Raw genomic sequence first — 23,761 nt, forward strand, 5'->3', positions numbered from 1 at the left:
TAATGCATAATTTCATTTGATAAACACGTTTAGATTGAATGGTAATTTATAATCAGTCACAAGAACGTCGAATCTGAATCACTTGAAAAAACACGGGGGTGCTTAACTTTTTTCCAATTATAATTATAAATATATAATTATATTTTTACAAAAATATATTAAAAACAGGATTTTGTAGAAAAGGATAAACTTTCATATATATATAATTATATTTTTACAAAAATATATTAAAAACAGGATTTTGTAGAAAAGGATAAACTTTCATTGTAATGATAAGCAAAACCTATAATAAAAACCTTATAAACTGGTAAGTATTCTTTGGGAAAATGTAAGAAATCTTTTAGGTCCAGTAATATCCTAATTGTATGAGTGTTTCAGTTTGGAAAATTTATTCTTTGCTAAAGAAATTAAACAGAAAACCTATTAAAGCTATGTTTTTTGGCCAATGAACTGATAAAAAGCTGTATCTTCAGACTTCTTCAACTATGACTGGGTCATAGAATAAAAACTTGATGTTAAGACTGAGACTTAAAAAAATGGTATAAAGAATACACAACTGGTAAAAATAGAAATAAATTTCAAATACTTGCATGTATCTTGTGTCAGCAATATACATGCAGCTGAGCAGGTAGACAGTCAGAAGCAGGTATTCTTGAAATAGTACGCAGTGCATTAAAAGTGTTCTAAAAATATGTGAAGTAGATTATTTTATCTTTGACTGGAGTAACAAAAAACTTAGCTGTAATTGTATTTGTGATCACTGTATTGTACAGCAAATTAACTGTTCCTTTTTGGTGAACAGTAACTTTACTGACTTTCAGGGTTCAGTTCCCTGTGGTGGGCAGATCACTGATATCTTGTGCAGCTTTTTTGCTTTAAAAAAACAACCTAAGTACTAGAAATGTAAAAATATTGACATTAAAGTAGCATTTGGTTAATACAATATTGCTGCAAAAAATAATACCGTATGTCATACTGTTTACAAATTTAAATTCTTAAATTGTTTGTATTTTTATGTATTCTAATAGTACAGAAATATATCTATTTAAATAGCAGAACTGGTTTTTCTGTTATATTTTGATCATAGTGAAGCTCTTCTATAGGAACATTTAAAAATTAAAAAACCTGTACTGTTAATCTACACATTTATATACAGGTCTTATAATAAAGTTTGAAAAAAACAAGTATCAGTATTCACTTCACTTAATAAAAAGCTGGAAACTTTTTGTTCCTCAAGTATAAGATGATATAGTTGTACTCATTAAAACCAGTTAAGTAGTGATCTCATTTCAGAATAGTGTTTACATAATAATGACGAGTATATCTTTTGTGTATCATTAGATATATGTCTTGTGGTATATGTATAATAGTCACTGTATCATGAGAAAATTGGCATATTTATAGCTTGTTAATGGTATGACAGTGAAAAAACATGATGAATAATATTTATTGATCAAATTAATGGTATTGTATTTAGTTCAAAGCAACATTTATTTCATTGTTGTGAAATCAAATATCATAAGAATGATATGAAAACAACTGTTTCAGCTAAAATGTTGTGAATGTTGCCCCAGTAATCAGTGAGTTAAACAATGACTTGTTCCACCAAACATTCTTTGTATGGTAATTATGTGTTCAGAGTCTAGACCCAAAAAGTACCTGTCCTGGATGTTGAACATCTGTTAACTTCAAGCCTCATTTTGTAAAGCTCTACACTACTATTATAGTGATTATTAGCATCATATCTAAAACAAAACAACAAGTTTGTTATTAATAATAACCAATTGATCTAATTAAAATTGTACTAGCCAGTTATCAAAAATAATGATATATTATGCACATATTTAAGTATAAATTTTCTTCAGGAATATCTAAATGTAATCATTTTTATCATTACAAGCTTGGTTAATAACTATAATAAGACTATGTGACATCAGTTACAACCCTTTACTGCAATATGCCCTAAAAATAAAAAGTGTAATACAATAGGGAAAATCTTATGAAATGCTTGAAACTCCACTTGTGAGAATTTTATTACTGGAGCTGTTATTTAATCTGATTATTCTATTCATGTGACTATTTATAAGCATACATTAATTAATTGCTTACATCTCAGAAATACTAAATTTGTGCACAAATTTTGCAAAACATGTTATCTTTTGGAAACAAATTGATGCACCTTTCACTGATAGTTTTGAAAGATATATATTAAGTAAATAAAAATTGTCATTAAGTCTTTATATTCTATTACATCATGCAACTGGCAAACAAACCCATAAAAAATTGAATTTTTTTTTTGTATGTGTAATTACCAGTGTTACATAATAAAACCTTTGTTTTTGAACAATGACCACAGTTTATAATGTCCATCTCTAGTGCTTTGTGGGACATTGAAACTGGTCAGCTCTGCACTTCATTTACTGGTCATTCTGGTGATGTCATGTCCCTCTCTCTCTCTCCAGACATGAGAACATTCATCTCTGGAGCTTGTGATGCTTCAGCAAAGGTACTGAATTAACATACCGATTCTGAACATTAAAAACTACTGAGGAGATTAGATAATGATACACTAAACTGCTATTTGTTTTTATAATAACATTATTTAACTTGTGTGTGCAGATGCTAAAGTTCTTTCTACTTATAATAAAGGTCCTTATTGTGCTATGAATGTGAAGTGAGATGTAAAACTAAACACACCTGCTGGACTTATGTCTGGAAATTTCAAAATCATGCAGACAAAATTTGATAATTATGTTCCAAACTGGAATGAATTATGCATTATTCTTTAATCGTGTTTCACTAGTTTTGATTAGTTCAATATCTTATTTAGTGTGTTTTTGTTGCACTTAATTTTTAACATTAAAATGTGCTCATTGTTGGCAATCTTGTGGTCCATAAAGCTCTGATAAAGCACCGGACACTAAAGCTCCTGCATTTACCATAATACTAATACCTCAATATGATAAAATGAGTTATTGAATATAAAATACAGTAGTTTGAAATGGATTGGGTATGGGTTATCACTGTGGATTTTGAAGCTGGTAATAGAAGTTTGAATTCACATGATACCACAAAACATTCCTTGGACTTTAAGCTGTGAGAACATTATAAGAGTGGTGGTACTGTGGATGTTGTGTGATAGGATGGTGAATGATGTGATGTTGCTGATTGGCTGTCTACTCTCTCTGATCAGCAGGGATGGTGACAAATAGCCTTAGTTACTTTGTCATAAATGGATTTTTTTCAACTACAGATTGATTTACATTTGGTACATAATCTTTAATTGTCATTTTGTCTCTTCAGTTGTTAAAAAATGCATAATTATGCCTCTGAACATTAGAGTCAATCATTAGATAGGGTCAGTGTAGCATTAAAACTATGAATTACAATTAATTCCGATACAATAACTTACCCCTCTCACAAAACAGCGTGCTTTATTTTTACTGCTCTCTTTATACACAAAATGTTTGCCCGGCACCAGTCTTTATACTCCCATTAATCTCCACTGCATTGTAGCATGCAAATAAGCATACGACAACCCTCCTAGTGCAGCTGACTTCCTCTATGCAGTAGAATCCAATCTTCACTTCTTGATTTGGCACAACAGTGATTAATCACCTCCTTTGCCTTTTTTATTATTTTTTGCTAGGATTTGAAAAACAAATTGGAATTTATTTTTAGTGAATTTCATTTTGAATAATTTCTGTGAATGACTTATGAATTTACAGTTCCATGTCACTACTACTACTACTACAACTTCAGACTACTGGCGACCAACAGCCTAACTCTGTGGCTTCAGGTCTGACATTATTGGCTGATAATATTTCAGCCATATAACATGAGATGTCTTTCATGCAGACTGAAGGGTCTACTGACCATCAACCACTTCTCCCATTCTCAGGGGAACCAGAACAGGATGATAAGGATTTGGACAGCCTTTTTCTTCCCCTCCCTTTACTGTACAGTCCTTTTCTCAGACTGTGGATGCACCACAACCATTTTCTCCCTTTTTGGAATTAGTTTCACAGGTATGTTCTGTTTTGCCTTTGTCTCCTACCCCTTATGACCCATTCCTTTCCCTTTTGACAGAGGCACCTTCCTCTGAATACTTTATCCTTCCTCCCTCACCTGACATTGGGTTCCACATTGAGCATTTTACCCAGCAATTGTGTTCAGGGGTCAGCATGCCTTGTCTCCCACACATGGCAGAGGCTTATGGTTTGGCTTACCATCATTCAGTATATCCTTTTTGGATACTTAACATTTGAATTCACTCCTCCCCATTTTTGGATTGGACTCTGACACTTCTTTGCTCTTTTCACAGGCACAGTTTTCCCACCTTCGCCTGACATTGACATCTCTCCTTACCTTTCTTCCATACACCTTTTGTCTGAGGCTGTCCATTCTTGTCCACATTGGCACACTTGTCCTCTTCGGCCCCTTCCATTCACACTTGGCTCCTTTGTCACGGCCATCTTCCTTACTTCTTCCTTCCTCAAGGGTCCTGCCTTCATGGCATACTATTGTTTACCACCAACCCACATGCCACCAATGGTATAAGTGACTGTCCTGTCACATTATCTGCATCATCTGATGGTTTCCTTCTCAGCTGGATATCGTCTACCTCCTGTTTCCATCCTTCACTCATCAGTTCATCTTTAGGTGGGTGCCATTTTTCTTCTTTATTTCATAATATTGAGGCCTCCTTGCACTTCTTTTTTAGATCCCACTCTGTAGCAAGTGGTGCCTGTCCAGGTATACTAATTCTTTGCATTGTGTGACCTTTCCATCATTAATGCTCATTGTTGAAATAGGGTGTTCTACAAGACTGCTTCTGGGTTCATCCTCACAGTGTTTTGCTTTAAATATGTTCATTTCAGACTGTACACGCATGGACTAATAACGTGAGGAAAGCAGAAGGGGAATGCTGCCCTTACCTGCAGTTCTCTTGATTACACATATTGGGTTCAGTCTTCTTTTTAAAGTTTCATAGTCACTCATTGCACTTCTCCAGTGATGTGTTTCTCTGAACTCTCTAATGCATTTCCCCCTTTTTTCTACCACTTACCAGCTCCTTGCTGCTGGAGTGGTAGACCATGGAGGCTTCCTCCTGAGTGTGAACAATTGCATTTGAGTGTAGGGTGGTGATGTTCTGCCAGTGTAGGTGATATTCTCCTACCAAGAATCTGATATACAATTCCAGATGCTGTACAGCATGGACTAGATTTTTCTGTCACATTTTTATATGCAGTTTACCCCTTTGACTGGGAACCCTCTTTCCTATTACTGCCTGAATGTCAGTTCCTGGGTGACTGGTGTTAGTTGAGTCAGACCAGTCAATATAAGTGGGCTAGGACTCTCCTCCTACATTGGACTGGATGATACATTCCAAATTCTGCATGGATTTGGACTAGAGTTGATCCTCCACATTGCATTTCCATCTTCCTATTGTCATCTGGATGTAGGTTCTCTGGGGTACTCATGTTGGTTTATGAACACATGATGGCTTAGGTTCTTGAAACAGAAGTACTTCTTCTCTTCTGGTTCCTGGGTCTCAGGTGAATGGTAGAGGACCCTTCTCCTACCATGAACCAATTTATCCTATCTTGGTGCCACTGGTTTTGGACTGGAGTTGACCTTCCACTTACGGTCCAGCGAGCCCTATCCATTCTACAGCAGTGGAGCTTTTTTGGATGTGCCTCATTTCTGCCCATTTTGTGACACACTCATTCATCTTGAGCAAGCAGTATACCTGATTCAGACGTGGTTGGTCTCCATTGAGATGTCACACCCCTTGACTCCTCTTCTGGGAGTGATTCATCTAGGTTACTTCTACACTGGGTCAGTGTGGATTCTAACTATTTTGTCAGAAGAGGTAAAACTCTATCAGAAGTTAATATTTTCCTTACCTGAAAATGTATTTCCGATAGGTTCATACCTCTTCTCACCCATCCTTGTTACTTCTGGTGTGTTTTATATAAAGGCTATTAGCGGGTGAAAATTTTGCACATGTAGAGGGCAGTACAAATTGAGGAAAGCTGTTTTGTGTAAAAGAGATAAGTTTCTATCAGAAATATATTTTCAGTTTAGGAAAATATTAATACTTTGAAGTTTGAAAATCACTTCATGTGTATTTTAAAATTTTCCTAGAAAAAAATCACAAATTATGCACTATATGCAAGACAGTAGATTATACACAAAATTGTGTATGCACATAATCTCATAGTTCCAACAGGTATATTTAAACAAAACAGTGAGAACAAATACTTCTAATTAACTATCTGTACTGACGTGTAATCAGACCAAAAGTTAATGTTTGGGTAGCCAAAGATCAAATAGTTATGAGATTCAAGTGTGCTAATAAGTACATATGTAACTTGGTTAATTTAACATTTCTATTTCTGTATATCTTCTCTGCCTGAAGCCTTTCGTAATGCTTTGTCAAATATAATTTTATCATAAGATGAAACAGGAAGTCTGCTCTTATAATTTTATTATAACATAGCTTGTTTTTTTTCTGTTTTAAGTGATATAACTTATTTGCCCAAAATACTTATAAGTTGTTTCTTTTTTAACCACAGCAAGCATACATAAGCATAGGTATATGTAGTAAAGTATTTTGCCAAATTTCTGCTGTTATTTTGGATTTGTGAAAAAATTTATAAAATGTATTACTTATATGGTGTGTATTGTTTGAAAATTTCTGTAGCACTTTTGTTACTATTTTCTAGATGAGAACTAAATGCCAGTTGTTAAAATGTTTCTCCTTTTGATGAGAAAGTTTAGAAGAAATAATGACAAATAATTGATTTTGTTTTTTTTTTAGTTATGGGATAATCGAGATGGAATGTGCAAACAGACCTTCCCAGGACATGAATCTGACATAAATGCTGTCACAGTTAGTACTAGTTTGTGGTGTAGTTAAAAGGAGTTGACTTAAATTATGCTGTTTTCCTATATATAAAGACAGTTTTTATACACTTAATACTTTAATTGTATATTATGGATGTTATTACAATAAAAATATTTATTTTTCTTGTAACTGTTCTTTTTAAAAAGAGACAATTCTTCTTACACATGTATTTATATATTATAATATTTTTTGTTTATTCATCTGTGTGTTTTAACTATATTGGACCATTTTCTACAGATTAAACTGATGCTAGAATCAATTTACTTTTCTAAGTTTTAAATGGTATTTTATCTTTAAGAGAAGTGTTTGTATTTTCCATGCATAGGTTGTAAGGTCTTTAATAATGGTTAATGAAAATTTATATAATATATTCAGTTATGTTAACTACTAATAATAATTGACTATTTATATTTCAGTTTTTTCCCAATGGTTATGCTTTTGTTACGGGATCAGATGATGCAACGTGTCGGTTGTTTGACATCCGCGCAGACCAAGAGTTAGCTATCTATTCTCATGATAACATCATTTGCGGTATTACATCCGTTGCCTTTTCCACAAGTGGCCGACTCTTGTTGGCAGGATACGATGACTTTAACTGTAATGTGTGGGATTCCATGAAAGCTGAGAGAGCTGGTTAGTAAAATTAAATTTTCTTTTCTTTCGACATTATAAGGTGCCATATTCAGAAGTTACAAATTATTGAAAATTTAACTACCTCTTGTTTAATAGTTTGTACAACAAAACCTATTGCATTGTTTTTCTTGTTCAATTTAGTTTCTTAACTAAGAATATCCTTAAAATATTATATTATTAAAATTTAAACAGATTTATGCATTAAAAATTTTACCAAATTTCTGCCACTTGATTTTGGATTTTGTGGGAAAATTGATAAAATTCAATTCTTATAATTACAGATTACTGATGGAACCATTTTCTAGACGATAACTCAAATTGCAATATCTTGTTTCTTTGTTATTTCATGAAAATATGAATGTACTATTACAGTTTATGTGTAAAGAAATTAAGTTTACACATTTTCACAGTTCAGCTATCTTTCATATCCTTAGAATTGTATAAATGAATTTTGGGTGTTCTTTTCTTTGGCTTATAATTTAATTTGAAACTTTCTATAAAAAAACTATCAGTATTATTATAGTGTATGTTACACAAGTGAAAAGGCCGTGATGTGATACAGCCAGCTAAGACTACCTGCTTCATATGCACATTATGATACAGTGTGTAAAAAAGATTCTATTCTACCTAAGGAAGGTTCTCAAATAAATTCAATTTCATTACACTAAAAATATTTTAATACTTGACAGCTTAGAGCAGTTAAATGCATAAAGTAATAAATACTTGAATAAACTGAAGAGAGAATTGTTAGTCCATCATAAACAATATCCTGGACTTGATGGAAAAAAGTAACTACAATGATTATGTTGTGTTTTGTATAGAATTTAATGATTGGGTTTTATGCTAATGGTCAGTATACATGAAGCTTCCATAACTTAAAGTAGATTCATTAAATTTTGAAATACTGAGTCATCCAGCATGTGCATAATTCAGTAGTGTTGTAAAGGTTAATGAAAGAGCTTGTTTTTTTGTTTTTTTATCTGTATAAAGTTATTTGTAGAAACAATTTACTTATAACCATATTGATCCAGTATTAGTTAAAATAACCAATTTTCTCTACTGAAGTTCAAGCAGTAGATATTTTAGGCAGTATAAAGGGGTTGTTGTGTAAGTTGATAAATACTATCACTAGGATTTGTTTATGAAAAATTAATTGTTGTTATAAATTTAGTTTCTAATATACATTTTCTGTTAATACCAAATGTATAATGATTAATTTATCTCTTCTTTATTGAGAAATACTGAACTAAATGAAACTGTTTTTATCCTAAACAATAGCAAGTTTGGGTAATAAATATAAACTATACTTATTTTGATTAAGGGTGTCAAATGGCTGTTGATCTTAACTCATTGATACTGAAAAGTAAATAAAGAATGTTTTTTTTTTGGGAGGGGGAGTACCTTTTCCCAGATTTCTCAGTTGTGGATACTTTATGAAATTGAATTTGTTACTAACATATAATAATATGTAATTAATATTCATTTCTGATGAAAGGAAGCTGTCTACATAGATCACAACTATATATAATTAGGTAGCTAATTAAATATTATGTTCAAACTAAATTACTTTAAATTTTTGTAATACATTTTTTGTCAGTTGGAAACCCTTGCTGTTAAAAATATTTTGATCAGTATGAAATCTTGCCTTGTGATACAGCATTTTCTCTAATATGTTAACTTTTATTTGTTGTTAGGTTTTAAAAACAACTCTTTTAACATTATTTTTGTTACGTTTCTAGGTGTCCTGGCTGGACATGATAATCGTGTCAGCTGCCTGGGTGTTACAGAAGATGGCATGGCTGTAGCAACAGGTTCATGGGATAGCTTCTTAAAAATCTGGAACTAAAGCACAACTCCTCTCAAAACAACTGTCTTTTCTCAACAAGCTACTAGTACTGCTAAATATATATATGACATGAACTTGATATTTAGATTTAAAAGGAAGGCTTTGACACTGTTAATTTTGTCATAATTGTGCAGTTTTGTAAATATTGTTTCAACTGTTAAACACTTGCAATTTCAATCATTTTGATGTTTAGTTTTAGTTGTGTATGTGGTGATGCATTCCAATTTAGAAAACATAAAATCATTAGCAAGCTTAATTAAGGAGATCCTTTAGCCAATATTCACAAAATGTTAAATTAATAAAATTCTAATCAGCTGAGAGTGTAGGAAATGTTTATTTTTAGTACTTTTTCTCTCTTGTGTTTTTCTAGAAAATATATTCTTAGTCCTTTTTTTTTCCTTAATGCATTTTTGTTAGAAAAAAAAATCTCCTTAATTCTAGTCAGCAAAGTTGGAAAATAAAAATACATCTTTCTGGTTTATCTACAGGGTTCTCTTCAGAAAAGAAGAGCTCTACAATTAAACAATATTTCAGAAACAAGAGCTCTACAATTAAGCAGTATTTCAGACTGGTCATGCAAACAAAGTGAGTGTACCAGTTCAGGCCTGAAAACACTGATAAAAATATCATTAACCATTGTGCACATAATATCAAGTATTTGCACTTTTGTATTGTGCCAGGTGCATATAAATGGTATAGACAATTTTTGGTATATGGGAAAACAACAACATTCACTTGTGTTCAACACATGGTAAATAGTTCATTAACATTTACCTCTGAAAATTTATTGATGGGTACATGTTTTAGAGTTTTGGTGCACAAGAAAGTGTACTGATATCAATATGCTAAAAAAAAGGGCTGGGGAGAATCCTGATGTACTTGAAAAATACCTTGTATTGTTATTGTTGGGATTTGTATTCTTTAAACATTTTTGTGGTTTGGAAGATGTGTAGATGGAATGATGTATAAGAAGTTGGTAGCTAACATTTAGGAATGTTTGTAGCAACATCACTTTTCATCATACATGCACTGATTTTTGACTCGCATGAATTTTGTTGCATTGAACCTTTCTACATGTTTTCTATGTTGCCAGCTTGATTAAGGTAATGTTATTTCACAAACACAATTAATAAAACACGTTTCTAAAATAACTGTAATTATATACATGTTTGTAGTATACTATGAGGTGCCATGATTATGTACATATATAAATTTCTTCCTTTGTCCATCCTTTCTGAAATCATTTAATCTTAGTGTCTGTACCTTTGTGATTTATTTAGTAAAATATTAGCTTTTTTTGTATCATCTTTACAGTTTTGTCAGCTTCTTGGGACCACAAATTCTTGCACATGGTTTCAAATTAATTTGTGTTGTCCTGAAACTATGCTGCTGTTTTCAATGAATCTTGTTTCTGTTGTAACTGTGAGGAGTTCAGTAGTGCAAATGTTAAACAAGAAGTGATAACTTTATCACTTTTTTCTTACAGGAATAGTGGCTATATCAGTAATGTTTGAGTTAAAAAAAGCTTACTCTCCTTTTTCTTTACAAATGAAATAGGAAAGATTACATGTAACTACTTGTTCTGAGAGTCCTACTGGCTATAATTATGATAATGATTTTTTTTTTTGATGAATGCATATTAAAAATGTATTAAGTTATTCTCATCATATCTTTTTCCTTCCAAGAAAACAAAATTCGTATTTATTTTGGCTGTTACAGGACTTTTTTCATATTTTGTAGTATCAGGATTACCTTTTTCTGCCCCAATGAAATTGTATTTGTGACTTCTTTTGACAAGTTTCTGATATTTTGTCAAAGGTCTTTTGTCAAGATAGGAGGTTGACCAAACAGTTTTTGTTATTGTACTGGTGTATGCCTGCATGTGCAAGGACATTGTAATGTTAAAGGTAACCAGTAGAATGGCTTAGTATTTCTGTGCAATTTTTACATTAAAATTTAGCCATAATAAAAAAAAAATAACAGGTTTCCTGACCTAAAAAATTTAAAAGAGTATCATTATACTTGTAAATTATTTTGGTTACATTTAGAAAGTTATCACTCTTAAGTTACACTTCATTATAATAATGCAAAGTACTTTGCTAGCTTACTAATTTTTTTCTCATCTGATGGTATTTTTAGATGGATTTTCAAATAAGCAGATTCTGACTACCTAACTTGGAGGCTTTTTAAATAACAAAAGAAGAGATACTGTTATGTAGATTTTCTTTCTTAGCTATTTTGTTTTGCAAAACTCTGTCAGCTGTGTGAAAGGTTATTTGGTTTGTGTTATATTGGTCTTTTGACTTTTGCATATTTAGTGTAGACTTGATAATAATTATTCTGAAATAATTTTTCAAGGCATAACTGTTAACTTTATGTTCCAGATGGAGAAGTAACATTAAGGACGTGCCCTCTCCTAAATTTTTAGATAATAGATTGATATAGGGACTAAAAGTGATTTCTGTGTGAATGTTCTTTCAATAATGAACTTATCTTTATGATCTGATTTTGACTATACTTTAATAGATGCACAATAAGCTCTTTACAATTTTTCTAAGAGCAGCACACTATCTGTCTGTGTACCTATCTTATGTATGTAATTTTTTTATAGTTCTTACATGTTTTTGATCTTTTTGTTAAAGGAAGTGAAATGGTTTTTCCCAACTAACTGTTTTGTAAAAAGAAGTATTTTTTCTCTAATTTATTTTGTATAGGAGAAAAATGCTGCCTGCTAATGAACTAAGTTCTTTGTTGAAACAAAGAGCTCTAGTTCAAAAATTGAATGTTCGATAGATGTTAGCTTTCTCGTGTTTCATATGGTTATAGAATTAAGTATTATTACAGCTATTTGGCTGGTTTATTATAGGATATAATGTAAAAATGTCCTATATTTGATCCAAGTATCCTTAGATGTACAAGTTAATTGATTGCTGAAAGTCATTATGTTACACACAAAATTCATAATCTTGAGGTATTGTGGTTTCACAAAAGTTCTTGTACTACATAATTATATGCCTGGGGCATTCTCTACTAAGATGATGATGTTTTAGATTTTACATTGAGAAAAGTGTCATATTGAATCTGTAATAGTCTGTATGGTTATACAAAGGAAAGTATCATCTTGAATCTGTAATAGTCTGTATGGTTATACAAAGGAAAGTTTCATCTTGAATCTGTAATAGTCCGTATGGTTATACAAAGGAAAGTATCATCTTGAATCTGTAATAGTCTGTATGGTTATACAAAGGAAAGTATCTTGAATCTGTAATAGTATGTATGGTTATACAAAGGAAAGTATCATCTTGAATCTGTAATAGTATGTATGGTTATACAAAGGAAAGTATCATCTTGAATCTGTAATAGTCTGTATGGTTATACAAAGGAAAGTATCTTGTATCTGTAATAGGCTGTATGGTTATGCAAAGGAAGGTTTCATCATGAATCATGTTTTCATTATTAGCTGGTATTGTGAATGTCAAGCTTCCTGGTTGTATGTGGCATAAAAAAAAATGATTCCATTAGAGTATTTTTGACAAGTCTGTCATTTCAGGAGCGAAAAAGATTGTGACAGTAGTAGATTTGACAAATGTAAAAGCCTTTTTTATATACCGTTAGTTAAAGGAAGATGGAGTGAACAAAAAATCTTGGCTGCACATTTCAGTCAATATCGACTTTAGTCAGTAGCTTTTCATCTTGATTGTGCATGTAATCAAACTTGTGTAATAAAACTTTGTTCTACACTGTTGTTTTCTTTGTGGTGTGTTATAATAAATAGATTGCATAGTATTTCTGTGGTTATTATAGTACAGCATTATGTACTTTTTAACCCAGGTATACAGTCTGACTGTAGCATACAAAGAATTGTATTACGTGTTATAATACTTTAAATATTGGCACGTGGTTATATAAAACTGTTTCATCAAAAAAAAAAAACCCAACAAAACTCATTATTGCATTCTCCCAAAATTATTTGTTAAATTTTATTAACTTGAGGATGGTATTTCAGTGTTTTAAAAATAGGTCAGCCTACAACTGAAGCTTGAGAAACATTTGCTCCTATGAACTGAGGTGGAGTTTCTCGGCAACATAGTCTAGAAAAAGAGAGTCTTTACAGATTCAGATAAAATATCCATGGTGCTAGACCGACATCGAAACAAGAGATCCACGGTTGTTTTTGTTGGGTTTTTTTTTGGGGGGGGGATATCAAAATACCGACAAGTTGTGGGGAGTATGACCAAGTATTCTAGTCCCCAGAGTTTCCTTTAGTAGATACTTCAGAGCTGGCTTATCCTTAACAGTATTATAGGTTTCTTCTGGACACAGAAGCCAGTGACAGAGGAATCGGAGCAGGTAATTAGAAAAACTAATTCCGATTAATCTATTAATTTGAATAACACTAATCAATGTAATTTTTTCACATGAGTAGTCAATTATATATATATTATTAGACTAAATTGTCCAACTCTACTAAAAACTCATTACTAGATATGCACAATTAACTCAATCGATTGCTCATTACATCGATTAGTGTCACGTGAAATAATCAACTAATTAGAATTAGGGTTTCCATTTATTACTGTTTTTGACTATCCCTACTATCAAGTAGCCATGTAATTAAAATATTGCTATTATGATATCTCATTATTATTATTTTTTAATTAATTCACATTTGTTAACCTTCGGGCCAGCATGGCCCAGTAATCAGAGGGGTTGCTTCGTGACTCGAATTCGATTCCCGTTACCATTGAACATGCCATTTAGACCGCGGAGCATTTGTTTTGAAGTTATGAGTACTCAACCACTGACCCTAGTTTTGAACTGCAGGCCAGATAGAAAGCAACGGACTAGCAGTATCCCATTGTCAACTGTTATGCTAATATTTTACCAACAAAAGGATAACACGTTTGATGACACTATGTATTAAAATCTTCAATAGTTAATTCATGAAGCAACCATCCTAGCCACCAGTCTATACCAGTTTGAGGACATTATAATGTGGTAGTTAAATATGTCACTTGGTAAAGAAAGTAGCCCAAGAATTATGGTGTATTGGTGCTGTCAATCAGTTGCCTTCTCTCTGGTGAGCAGTTCAAAATTGAAGATGACGGTATAACTCAAACAAACTTCTTCAACTTCAGATACATACCAACAGAACCTTCTCATGACTCGACAGCTACTACTACTTACATTGACACAGTGTTATGCATGCGTTTTGTTTGTACACAACTTACGAATGTAAAGGTGTTGCCTAGTAACCATTGGTTAGGTAACTAGACACAATTATTGTTGTTGTTCATGTATGTTTACCTTGTTTGGATTAAACAATAGTGTATCTTTAACTTAGTTTACTGCTTACTTATTACGTGCTTCAAAAGTAACCAGTGCTACATTTTGAGGGCATGCACACAATGGATAGGGGGAGGGGTAGAGCACATCCCTTAGCCATGAACTTTTAAAATGTGTTCGTTTATTTGTTTGTTCTTAAGCACAATGGGCAATCTGTGCTGTACCCACTACGGGTATTGAAACCCGTTTTTTAGCATTATAAGCCTTCAGACTTACCGCTGAGCCACAGAGAGACATTACGATGTGTAAAAAAAAAATAGATATCATGTAAAGCCATATATAAATACTTGAATATTTATCTGTAAACTGAACTACTTTAAAATAATGAGAATTTTTAGTTATTTGTACAATAACCGTTATAACTTATACAGAAGATATTTTTAGCTATGTTTCAATCTTTCACCTGCGAGTACTCCAATCAATCTGTGAATATTAATACTAGCGTAACTAATAACTTCATGTTTTATATATTGCTATAGCCATAATTAGAACTTAGTTGTGGTCAAGCACCAAGCTACGTAGTGGGCTATGTGTTGTCTGCCCACCACGCGTATCGAAACCCGAATTTCAGTGTCGTAGGCCTGAAGAATTACCGCTGAGCCACTTGGGGATTGAGACATTATAACTATAACCAGCGCTAGCTCCATTAATTTTGTTATATTCTGAGTGATTTATTATTTATTTACACATTATAATAACTGTAAAATATTGTTCCCAGTGGTTCAGCGAAAAGTCTGAAAGCTAAAAATCGGCTTTCGATACTCGTGATGGGAACAGCACAGATAGCCCATTGTGTAGCTTTGTCGCTTAAGAACAAAGTAAAATATTATTTAAAAGAAGAAATATTTGTTTTCTACTCAAAATACAGAGGCTCTCTGAGAGTAATTATTATAAAATTAATGGTTTACACGAGAACTTCGAGCAAAGCTGTACAAGAACTATTTGGCAATTCTTATAAAATATTTTTGGTATCATCTTATATCTCTGATATTGGCTTAGTAAAGGACAATTCTTATTCTAGAGTTCCTATCTATTATGTTATTATGCTTAACATTTTTTTCATGTGTATTATGTCAGCTATATTTTAGATAATAAGATTAAATTAATAAGTTGAGGTAAATTTATAAATAACTAAAAAACAAAGCCAGAGTAAAAAAATGATCTTGTATTATACAACTACTTTTAAGTATTTTAATCTATAATATAAATATTATGATATTTTCTTATCAACTGTATTATTGTAGGTATTTCTTTTAATGGACTAAAAGTGAAACCACCACTCACTACCAAACTAAACGAATTTAACTTAACTTAATTCAGAAAAAAAATCTTGATTGCGCGCAAGATTTAGGGTAAGGTTACACCAAGTGAATATTCATTTGTTTTTGTTCGCTCAAAGAAACTTTGGTTGTTGAATAACTTGTTCAGAATCTTGCTTATCAGAATCTACTAAACATGTAATAATAACAGTCTAACAATATGAAATACCGTTAACTCGCTAACCTATTTACATGATAAGGATTCTAACAACTAGCTCTAACTAGATATGAAGAACTGAAAAGGAAAAACAAAAATCTGGCTACTATTACACGCCACTGAAACATGGCTTAGTTCAGTAAATTTAACTGACTGGTTTCTCAGCATGTTTTTACAAGTCTGTTTATTAGCAAAGCACATTGAGCTATCTACTATGTCCGTAAACTTACCGTTGTTCCACCAGGAGACGTTCTACAAGTCAAAAACTAATTATTTTTGATTAAATCACTCACTGGACCTCACCTTGAATAGTTTATCCAGTTTTGGGTCAACTTATCTGAGAATAGATATTGAGTTACTGAAAAGGATTCAGAGGAGGGCTACTAGGGTGTTTTCTGAGATGGAAGGGTTATCTTGCAAGGATTGGTTATGAGTTGAAAGTGGTTCTGAGAAAGACTATTAGGATATTTCCTGAGATGGAAGGGTTATCTTACAGGAATAGGTAAATAATTCTTACGTCTTCTTCATAAAAGAAGGGCAAAATGATGCTATTGAAGTATACACGATTTCCTGTGGAATCGATAGGGTAAAAGTCTTTAATTTCTTTGTGTTGTATACTGAAGACAATAGGATGAAAATACACAGTTTCAAATTTGAAAAAAAAAAGACAGGCTATGCTTCGATTAAGACAGTTTTAATTCTAATGGGGAGAGTGAGAAAACGCAAGTTTAAGATTTGGAAAAAGACAAGCTAGGGTTTAGTTAATAAGACAGTTTTATTTTTCTAACAGGGTAATTGGCTTATGGGATCTGACACTTCACAAAACTTTAAGAGAAGAATCAATGATATCTTTACACAATAATAAGGAGATTCTTCAAGAATAAAATATTATTTTGTCGTCTTATGTTATACAGATTTACACATAATTACCTTATCATCTGTATGTTAAGATTTTGTTACTAATGTTTACTTAAGAAGTTATACAACACAAATGAAGTTGTGATTGGCATTTATATAAAGCTAGGCGATTAATGGTGTTTGTTAATTGGCAGGCTATGACGCTTGAAAGGGCGTCGCGAACCCTTCCTTGCTTTCTGAGCCACAAGGTGGTTTCCATGAAATCCGCTGAATGGTGAGAACTTGGTAGAGTATATTATTCAATGCCCGCTGGAGTTCACATCGATCTTCATGAGAAATGCGCTGAATCTGATCAACTAGAGATGTTAGCTTTCTCTGAGAATCTTGAAGTACAGTAGTGACAGCATGAATTTTAATCTTGGTGAAAAGGTTTCTGATTTTTTTAAAATGTTATCAATGGTTATTTATTTAGTGAAGCTTGAAATAAAAATAGGTTGAGTTTAAGGCTTCTCGATAGCACAGCCATTGCTACTGAGCTGCGATACGATACTCGTATCGTATCGTGAAGCCGTGATACGATTGTATCGATACATCGTCCGATACAATACGATTTATATATCTTCACGAAATTTGGCAAGTTTCAGTAAACATTATAAGTCTTTTGTAGAGAAAAAATCTGAATTTCAAATAAAGTATTTTTGCTAAAAATTAATGATTCAATAAAGGAAGATGAGTATTGAGTACTACATGTTGTCTTCATTTCTTTTATCAAAAACATTACCTGCAAAGTAACATAACAAATTAACAATAACAAAATAGATAGACAAATATTAACTTTTTTGATTTTACTTTTCTTGCCAGCTGCCATTTAGTTGATCAAACCTGAGAAATTGTTTGTTTTGAAATTAAGCACAAAGCTACACAATGAGCTCTCTGTGCTCTGCCCACCACGGGTATCGAAACCCGGTTTCTAGCGATGTAAGTCCACAGACAAACTGCTGTGCCACTAGGGGGGGGGGTGAAAATGTTAAAAAGCACTGTAAAGTGTGAAGTACTTAAATAAGACAATGTTAGCATTGTAACAAACCGTTGCTAAAACTTTTGTATCTAAATACGTATCGTATTGACTACTATGATGAGACATGCATCACCAGTATAAACCATTTGGTCTATATAAACAAACATGCGTGTAAGATAACATGTGCGTGTCGGAAATATTACACAGAGTCCTTCCTATATAATTTAAACAAATGAAGCAAACACACACAGAGAATGTTGTAAAAGATAACATAATAAAGGGAGACGAAGAAATAAAGAAGAAAACATGTATAACATTTCTGGAGAGAACTCTATTCTGACGTTGAGAATAGGAAATGAACTGTGATTGAATAAGCTGGAAGTTATTATTGTAAAATACAGCGTGCTGGTAATTTTTATTAATGCTGAGAATGTGTTTGTTTATTTATTGTTGAGCACAAAGCTACACAATGGGCTATCTGTGCTGTGCCCACCACTTGTATCGAATCTCTTCAGACTTACCAATGTGTCACTGATGGCCAATGGAAATGGAAATAAAGGCTCATGCTATGAAAGTAATAGGAAACAGTTTAACTGACGTTTTCAAAACACAGTTGGATCTAAGGTTCTGGCACAGTCTTATAGCATAGTGTAAGGATATTGTGGTTTGTTTTAAATTAAAATATCTGTGAGTTTGTATTGTCTTTAGTACATGATTTTTATGAACAATGACCTAGGTATCACGACTAATATCATGCGATTGGTTTGTCCAGTGTTTTGATTTGATTGTGATATTAATACGTAGGAATATGTTCAATCAGGCAGATTTAAATATTTTTTTAGATAAGCATATAGTTTCACCTTATAATTTTTTGACGTTGTTCCGTTACAAAAGGTAGTTTTGAGACATGAAAATGCTGGTTGTAAGTTTAATAGGGGGAGGTAGAAAGAACCACCCACATGGTGAAGATTTGTAATTTGCGCCATAACTATTACACGATTTGTAAAACGTAGGAAAGTCCCTGGGAGAACACGATGGAAATGTTGGCGAAAACTAACGGTCAAAGGTGAGGTCAGCACATCTAACCCGATGTAGAACATTGTGTAGCCTCGACTACCATTACCTTGAACTGGACCAGAGCGCTGTCTGTATGACAATCAAATGGTGAATCAAGGAAGTGGTGATATTGGAGAATGTGGCATACGTGTGACAACTATTGGTGAGGACAGTAGTGGACAGTACGACCAAAAACACGAAGATTGGAGGAGTTGTGGAAGTCAACATTGCTAACACCATTCTGCTGTGTACCATGCTCGAGCCCATGGATAAAGATACATTCCTGGCCCATGCTTTGTATGTGGGAGATCTAATCACATCAGCAGTCGGCTTGGCTCTGCAATCTCTAACAATGGCAGAGCAACGAGTTGTGAAGGAATCGAGCCCATAGGGGATCGTGACAATGGCCAAGACCACCTCTAAAATAAGAAAAGACCTACCTTAAAACTGACCATTAGCTTTCAAAGGGAGCAGCACCATATCCCTAAACCTAAGATGTTTCCAGAGCTAGATGCGTGTTCAGGGATGCCCAAACTTTTATATGGTCAGGGTTGGATGAGGTCCAACCATACAAGCCACCAATGGAGGAGTGTTGGCATCAACAGGAAAACCAATGGACACCGATACCATGGGCAAGCATACGTTGCAGTGGTTAGTGAAAGATTGTTGATTAAGAGACAGTGGGATTCTTCCCTGTGAGGTCGAGTAGGAAAAGCCACCAAAGGTGATCACACACTGTTTAATGTTAGAAAATACCCTGATACTGGAAATGACTGAGGAATAAATTGAAGCTTGGGGCCTATACAATAGGAAGGAAGACCAACTGAGACAGAGGGCTATCTCCCTGACATGATACAAGGCGAATATGTGGCATCTGCGGGCCTAGTTATCTGATATCAAGAGAGCCCTGACAAAGACTTGGTAGGATCTGAAAAACCACCGCACACCTGAAGAGTCTGCTGGCGGAGTTACAATGAGTGAGAGTGACGTCTCAACACCCTTGGGAAGAACCTGGAAACAATGTAAATATTTTCATTCATTTAGCATTTAGTTTGTGATGTAAATACTTTTGTTCTTTGGTGTATTCATACAGTGTTTAATTTGAAAGTATTGAATATAAATATTTCTTTCTTCTGATATGAATTTAATATTTTAATATATCTAGTTCATTTTATTACGTTTTTGTAATTTAATTTATTTTGTTGAAAGAGTGTGTGTGTGTTTTAGAGCAAAGCCACAATGAGCTATCTGCTGTGAACCCCTGATTCTAGATGTTTAAGTCCGTAGACTTACCACTGTCCCACCGGGGGACTTGGTGAAAGAATTTAGTTTGGTTAGTTTTTGTTACTTTTAACATTAATGTTTCTGTGGTGAACTTTAAATTTAGTTTACACTTTCTTAAGTATTTTTAGTTTGTTTGAATTTGAATTTCGCGCAAAGCTACACGAGGGCTATCTACGCTAGCCGTCCCTAATTTAACAGTGTAAGACTAGAGTGAAGGCAGCTAGTCATCACCACCCACCGCCAACTCTTGGGCTACTCTTTTACCAACGGATAGTGGGATTGACCGTCAAATTATAACGCCCCCACGGCTGAAAGGGCGAGCATGTTTGGTGTGACGGAGATTCGAACCCGCGACCCTCAGAGTGCGAGTCGAGCGCCGTAACCACCTGGCCATGCCGGCCCGTATTTTTAGTTATTACATACTTTTCTTTAAAAAATTTAGTTTTGTCAATTTTATTTTATTTTCTAAATTTTATTAGTCTGCCCATTCTTAAAGTGGACAGTAAATTTCTGTTTTGTATTTTTTCTGCCCCCCCCCCCCAGTGACACAGCAAGATGTCTGCGGACTTACAACGCTAGATACCGGGTTTTGATACCAGTGGTGAGCAGAGCACAGATAGCCTATTGTGTAGCTTTGTGCTTAACTTCAAACAAACAAACTTTATTTTTTCTAAATGTAATATTTCCTTTGTGTAAGAACGTACCCACTTTGTCTCTTGATTTTTGTGCTTTTGTGTTTGTTTGTTTTTCAAAGCAAAGCCATATTGGGCTATCTACTGTGTCTAACTCGGAGAATCGTACCCCGGCCATTAGCATAAACTTCCCGCTGTCTCACTGGGTGACAAATTTTTGTGTAATTTTGTTGATTTTGTAACTTCATTTTTGCAGTTATTTTTTTTTGTGTGTGTTTTGGATAATGTAATTATTTTCTGATGTGAATTTGCTGTTTTAATTTTTTGTATTATTGTTTTATGATATGATAGAGTATAGAGGAAATTGTGCGTATATAAATAAGACAAGTAATTTAATTTAAAAAAGTAATTAAATATTTTTATTTAGTATGATTTGATGTTAAGATTGTATTAAATGTAGCTTTAAGGATTAAAGCGTTTGGTGTTTGGTTTGTATAAGTGTTTTAAGAAACAAGGAGAATTTAACACACTTATGGATCACGTCACGAGTTTAAAATTTAATTGGTTCTAATACTAATTTTAATTTTTGGTTTGAAGATAAGCTGAGAGAGAGAGATGGGTGGGGGCGGTATGCAGGTATACCGTGTTACCATCTATAGTGGTATAATTTTTTAAATTAATAATTATGTAGATTTTAGGCTGTCATAGCTGAAATACGTGGTCCAAGCTGTCTAACAATATTTTCTAGTCACTTTGATCTTTAGCTAGATGACGTCTCCTGTCATTAAAGATATTTCAGTATGTTTGAGCCTGGATTAAAGTTGGTTAGAACTGCAATAGTCTTTTCTGGCTAGGCTTTGATGTCAATTACATTAGATTGCTGACCAATGCTATCAGAGAACAAAAGTCACGAGATGCTACAGTCTGCTAGGTAAAGAAAGCAAGTTGGTTTTTGGAATCCAGATACTTTCTTTGTATCAGTTCTCTCCTAGATTTCGCAGAGAGAAGACCCAGCGTTTTTTCAGTGTTTAGAGTTGAGGTGATCTATTAGGTCGTCAAGAAATTAATGTCGTTTCTTTTTCATATGAAAAACCCGAACAACTTATGTATCAAAACAAAACATTTATTAAATGAAATTGTCTCCATTCTTATCGATTATGCTTTTCCATCTTACAATCAGGTTATTGATGCTCTATTTAAATAAATCACTTGGCTTTGAAGCCATTGTTTTTGATGTTTAATATTCGCATAGAGAATCCACTTTTCATCACCAGTGTCAATTCTGTCCAAAAATGGTTCACGCGCATTACTCGCCAAAAGAGACGAAGCAGCGTTCACACGTTGAAAATGATGATAATCAGAGTTCGTGAGGCACCCAAACACCTTCTTTATGGAGTTTTCCCATATCCCTTAAATGTTTAGGTATTTTTTCGTGAGAGCCATACAATTTAAGTGTGTTGCCTTGGATTAGACTACTTATTTTCACATAAAATAAACACTTATTTCAAATATCTTTAATCACAAAAATTCTTGTAAATTTTCTTGGTCGGATTATGCTGTTATTGTAGATAATTCTATCTAATACTTGTTAGGAAATAGTTTTTTAACTGAATATATCACACAATGAATCACTAGTAATAAATTTTAATCTAGTGATAGGTGTTTAATGAAACCAAACACTTTTGCATGTCTTGAAGGATTGATGGTTGGAAGAGCTCTCCTGGATATGAAGAATAAAGATGTCATATATGACTCTACCTTGGAATGGCTTAAATCAGGTTGGGATAAAATGATTATCGTAATGCTAATAAGATCGAAATTCATCAAAGTGATATATTATCTTTGAACAATTATCATGACAAAGAAAGACGAAATCGAAATTTAAGTAAGCTTTGAAAAGCACCATATATTTTAAAGAAAAGAATCAATGATGTGGTTTATAGAATACAGAAGGACTGGCAAACCAAGCCAATGATCATCCACTAATGGATTTGCTCGACCACCTACTGATGAAGAATTCCCTCCAGTAGCAGAGCAGTCAGTTATGGAACAAGAGATCGTCCCATCTGCTTACCATGGATCTAGGAAAAGAAAATCACTGAAAACAATTGGCAATTATTGTAATGTTTTTTTGTATTAGGTTTGTTCAAAAGACTTTATTATCAAGGAATTAGCAATGTTATAAGCCATGTGTCCAATGTTTAATTTAGATGTTAATCATTTAAACATTAACTATAAATAAGAATAAACAGTTTGTATAGTGCCAATCAGTTAGGGAAATATTTCTTAATTAATTGAGAAATTATTGAGTAGTGATTGAAACTTCAGTGAAGTATTAAGCGACTGAAAAATCAAGTAAAGTTTATCAGGTTTATTATCAAATAAATATATTTCTGTTGTAAGTGAAAACGCTAGTTATGAAGCTGTCGTTGTTGTTGTTTGAAGTTAAGCACAAAGCTACATAATGGGCTATCTGTGCTCTGCCCACCACGGGTATCGAAACCCGGTTTCTAGTGTTGTAAGTCCGCAAACATGCCGCTGGGTCACTAGGAGGCATTTATGAAGTTAAGCTTTAAACTGTGTACAAATAATGATAGCAAACATTGAGGAAGAAATATACTAATTTGTCATGTCATGTTAACTGGACTTGGCCTTATTTTCACCAAATAATCCAAATGATTCTGCCCAATGATAGAATG

General features: G+C 33.2%; 1 protein-coding gene across 2 annotated transcripts in view; it reads left to right on the forward strand.

Moving 5' to 3' along the window:
- The window catches only part of LOC106460667 (guanine nucleotide-binding protein G(I)/G(S)/G(T) subunit beta-1-like), a 43,785-nt gene extending 30,648 nt beyond the window's left edge, over positions 1–13,137 (forward strand). Inside the window, exons 6-10 of one of the 2 annotated variants that reach the window (XR_002610819.1) lie at positions 2,377–2,506; positions 6,827–6,898; positions 7,330–7,546; positions 9,286–12,778; positions 12,822–13,137. Coding sequence is in view for 1 of the 2 variants with exons in the window: in XM_013920394.2 (XP_013775848.1) it covers positions 2,377–2,506; positions 6,827–6,898; positions 7,330–7,546; positions 9,286–9,392 (526 nt within the window). In the remaining variant the exon portion in view is untranslated. Of the gene's footprint in view, positions 1–2,376; positions 2,507–6,826; positions 6,899–7,329; positions 7,547–9,285 lie in introns of both variants that reach the window. The other variant, XM_013920394.2, reaches the window with a different exon arrangement.
- Positions 13,138–23,761: the final 10,624 nt, after the last annotated feature.

The sequence above is a fragment of the Limulus polyphemus genome, unplaced genomic scaffold (genome assembly GCF_000517525.1).
Source record: "Limulus polyphemus unplaced genomic scaffold, Limulus_polyphemus-2.1.2 Scaffold812, whole genome shotgun sequence".
Taxonomy (NCBI): Eukaryota; Metazoa; Arthropoda; class Merostomata; order Xiphosura; family Limulidae; genus Limulus; species Limulus polyphemus.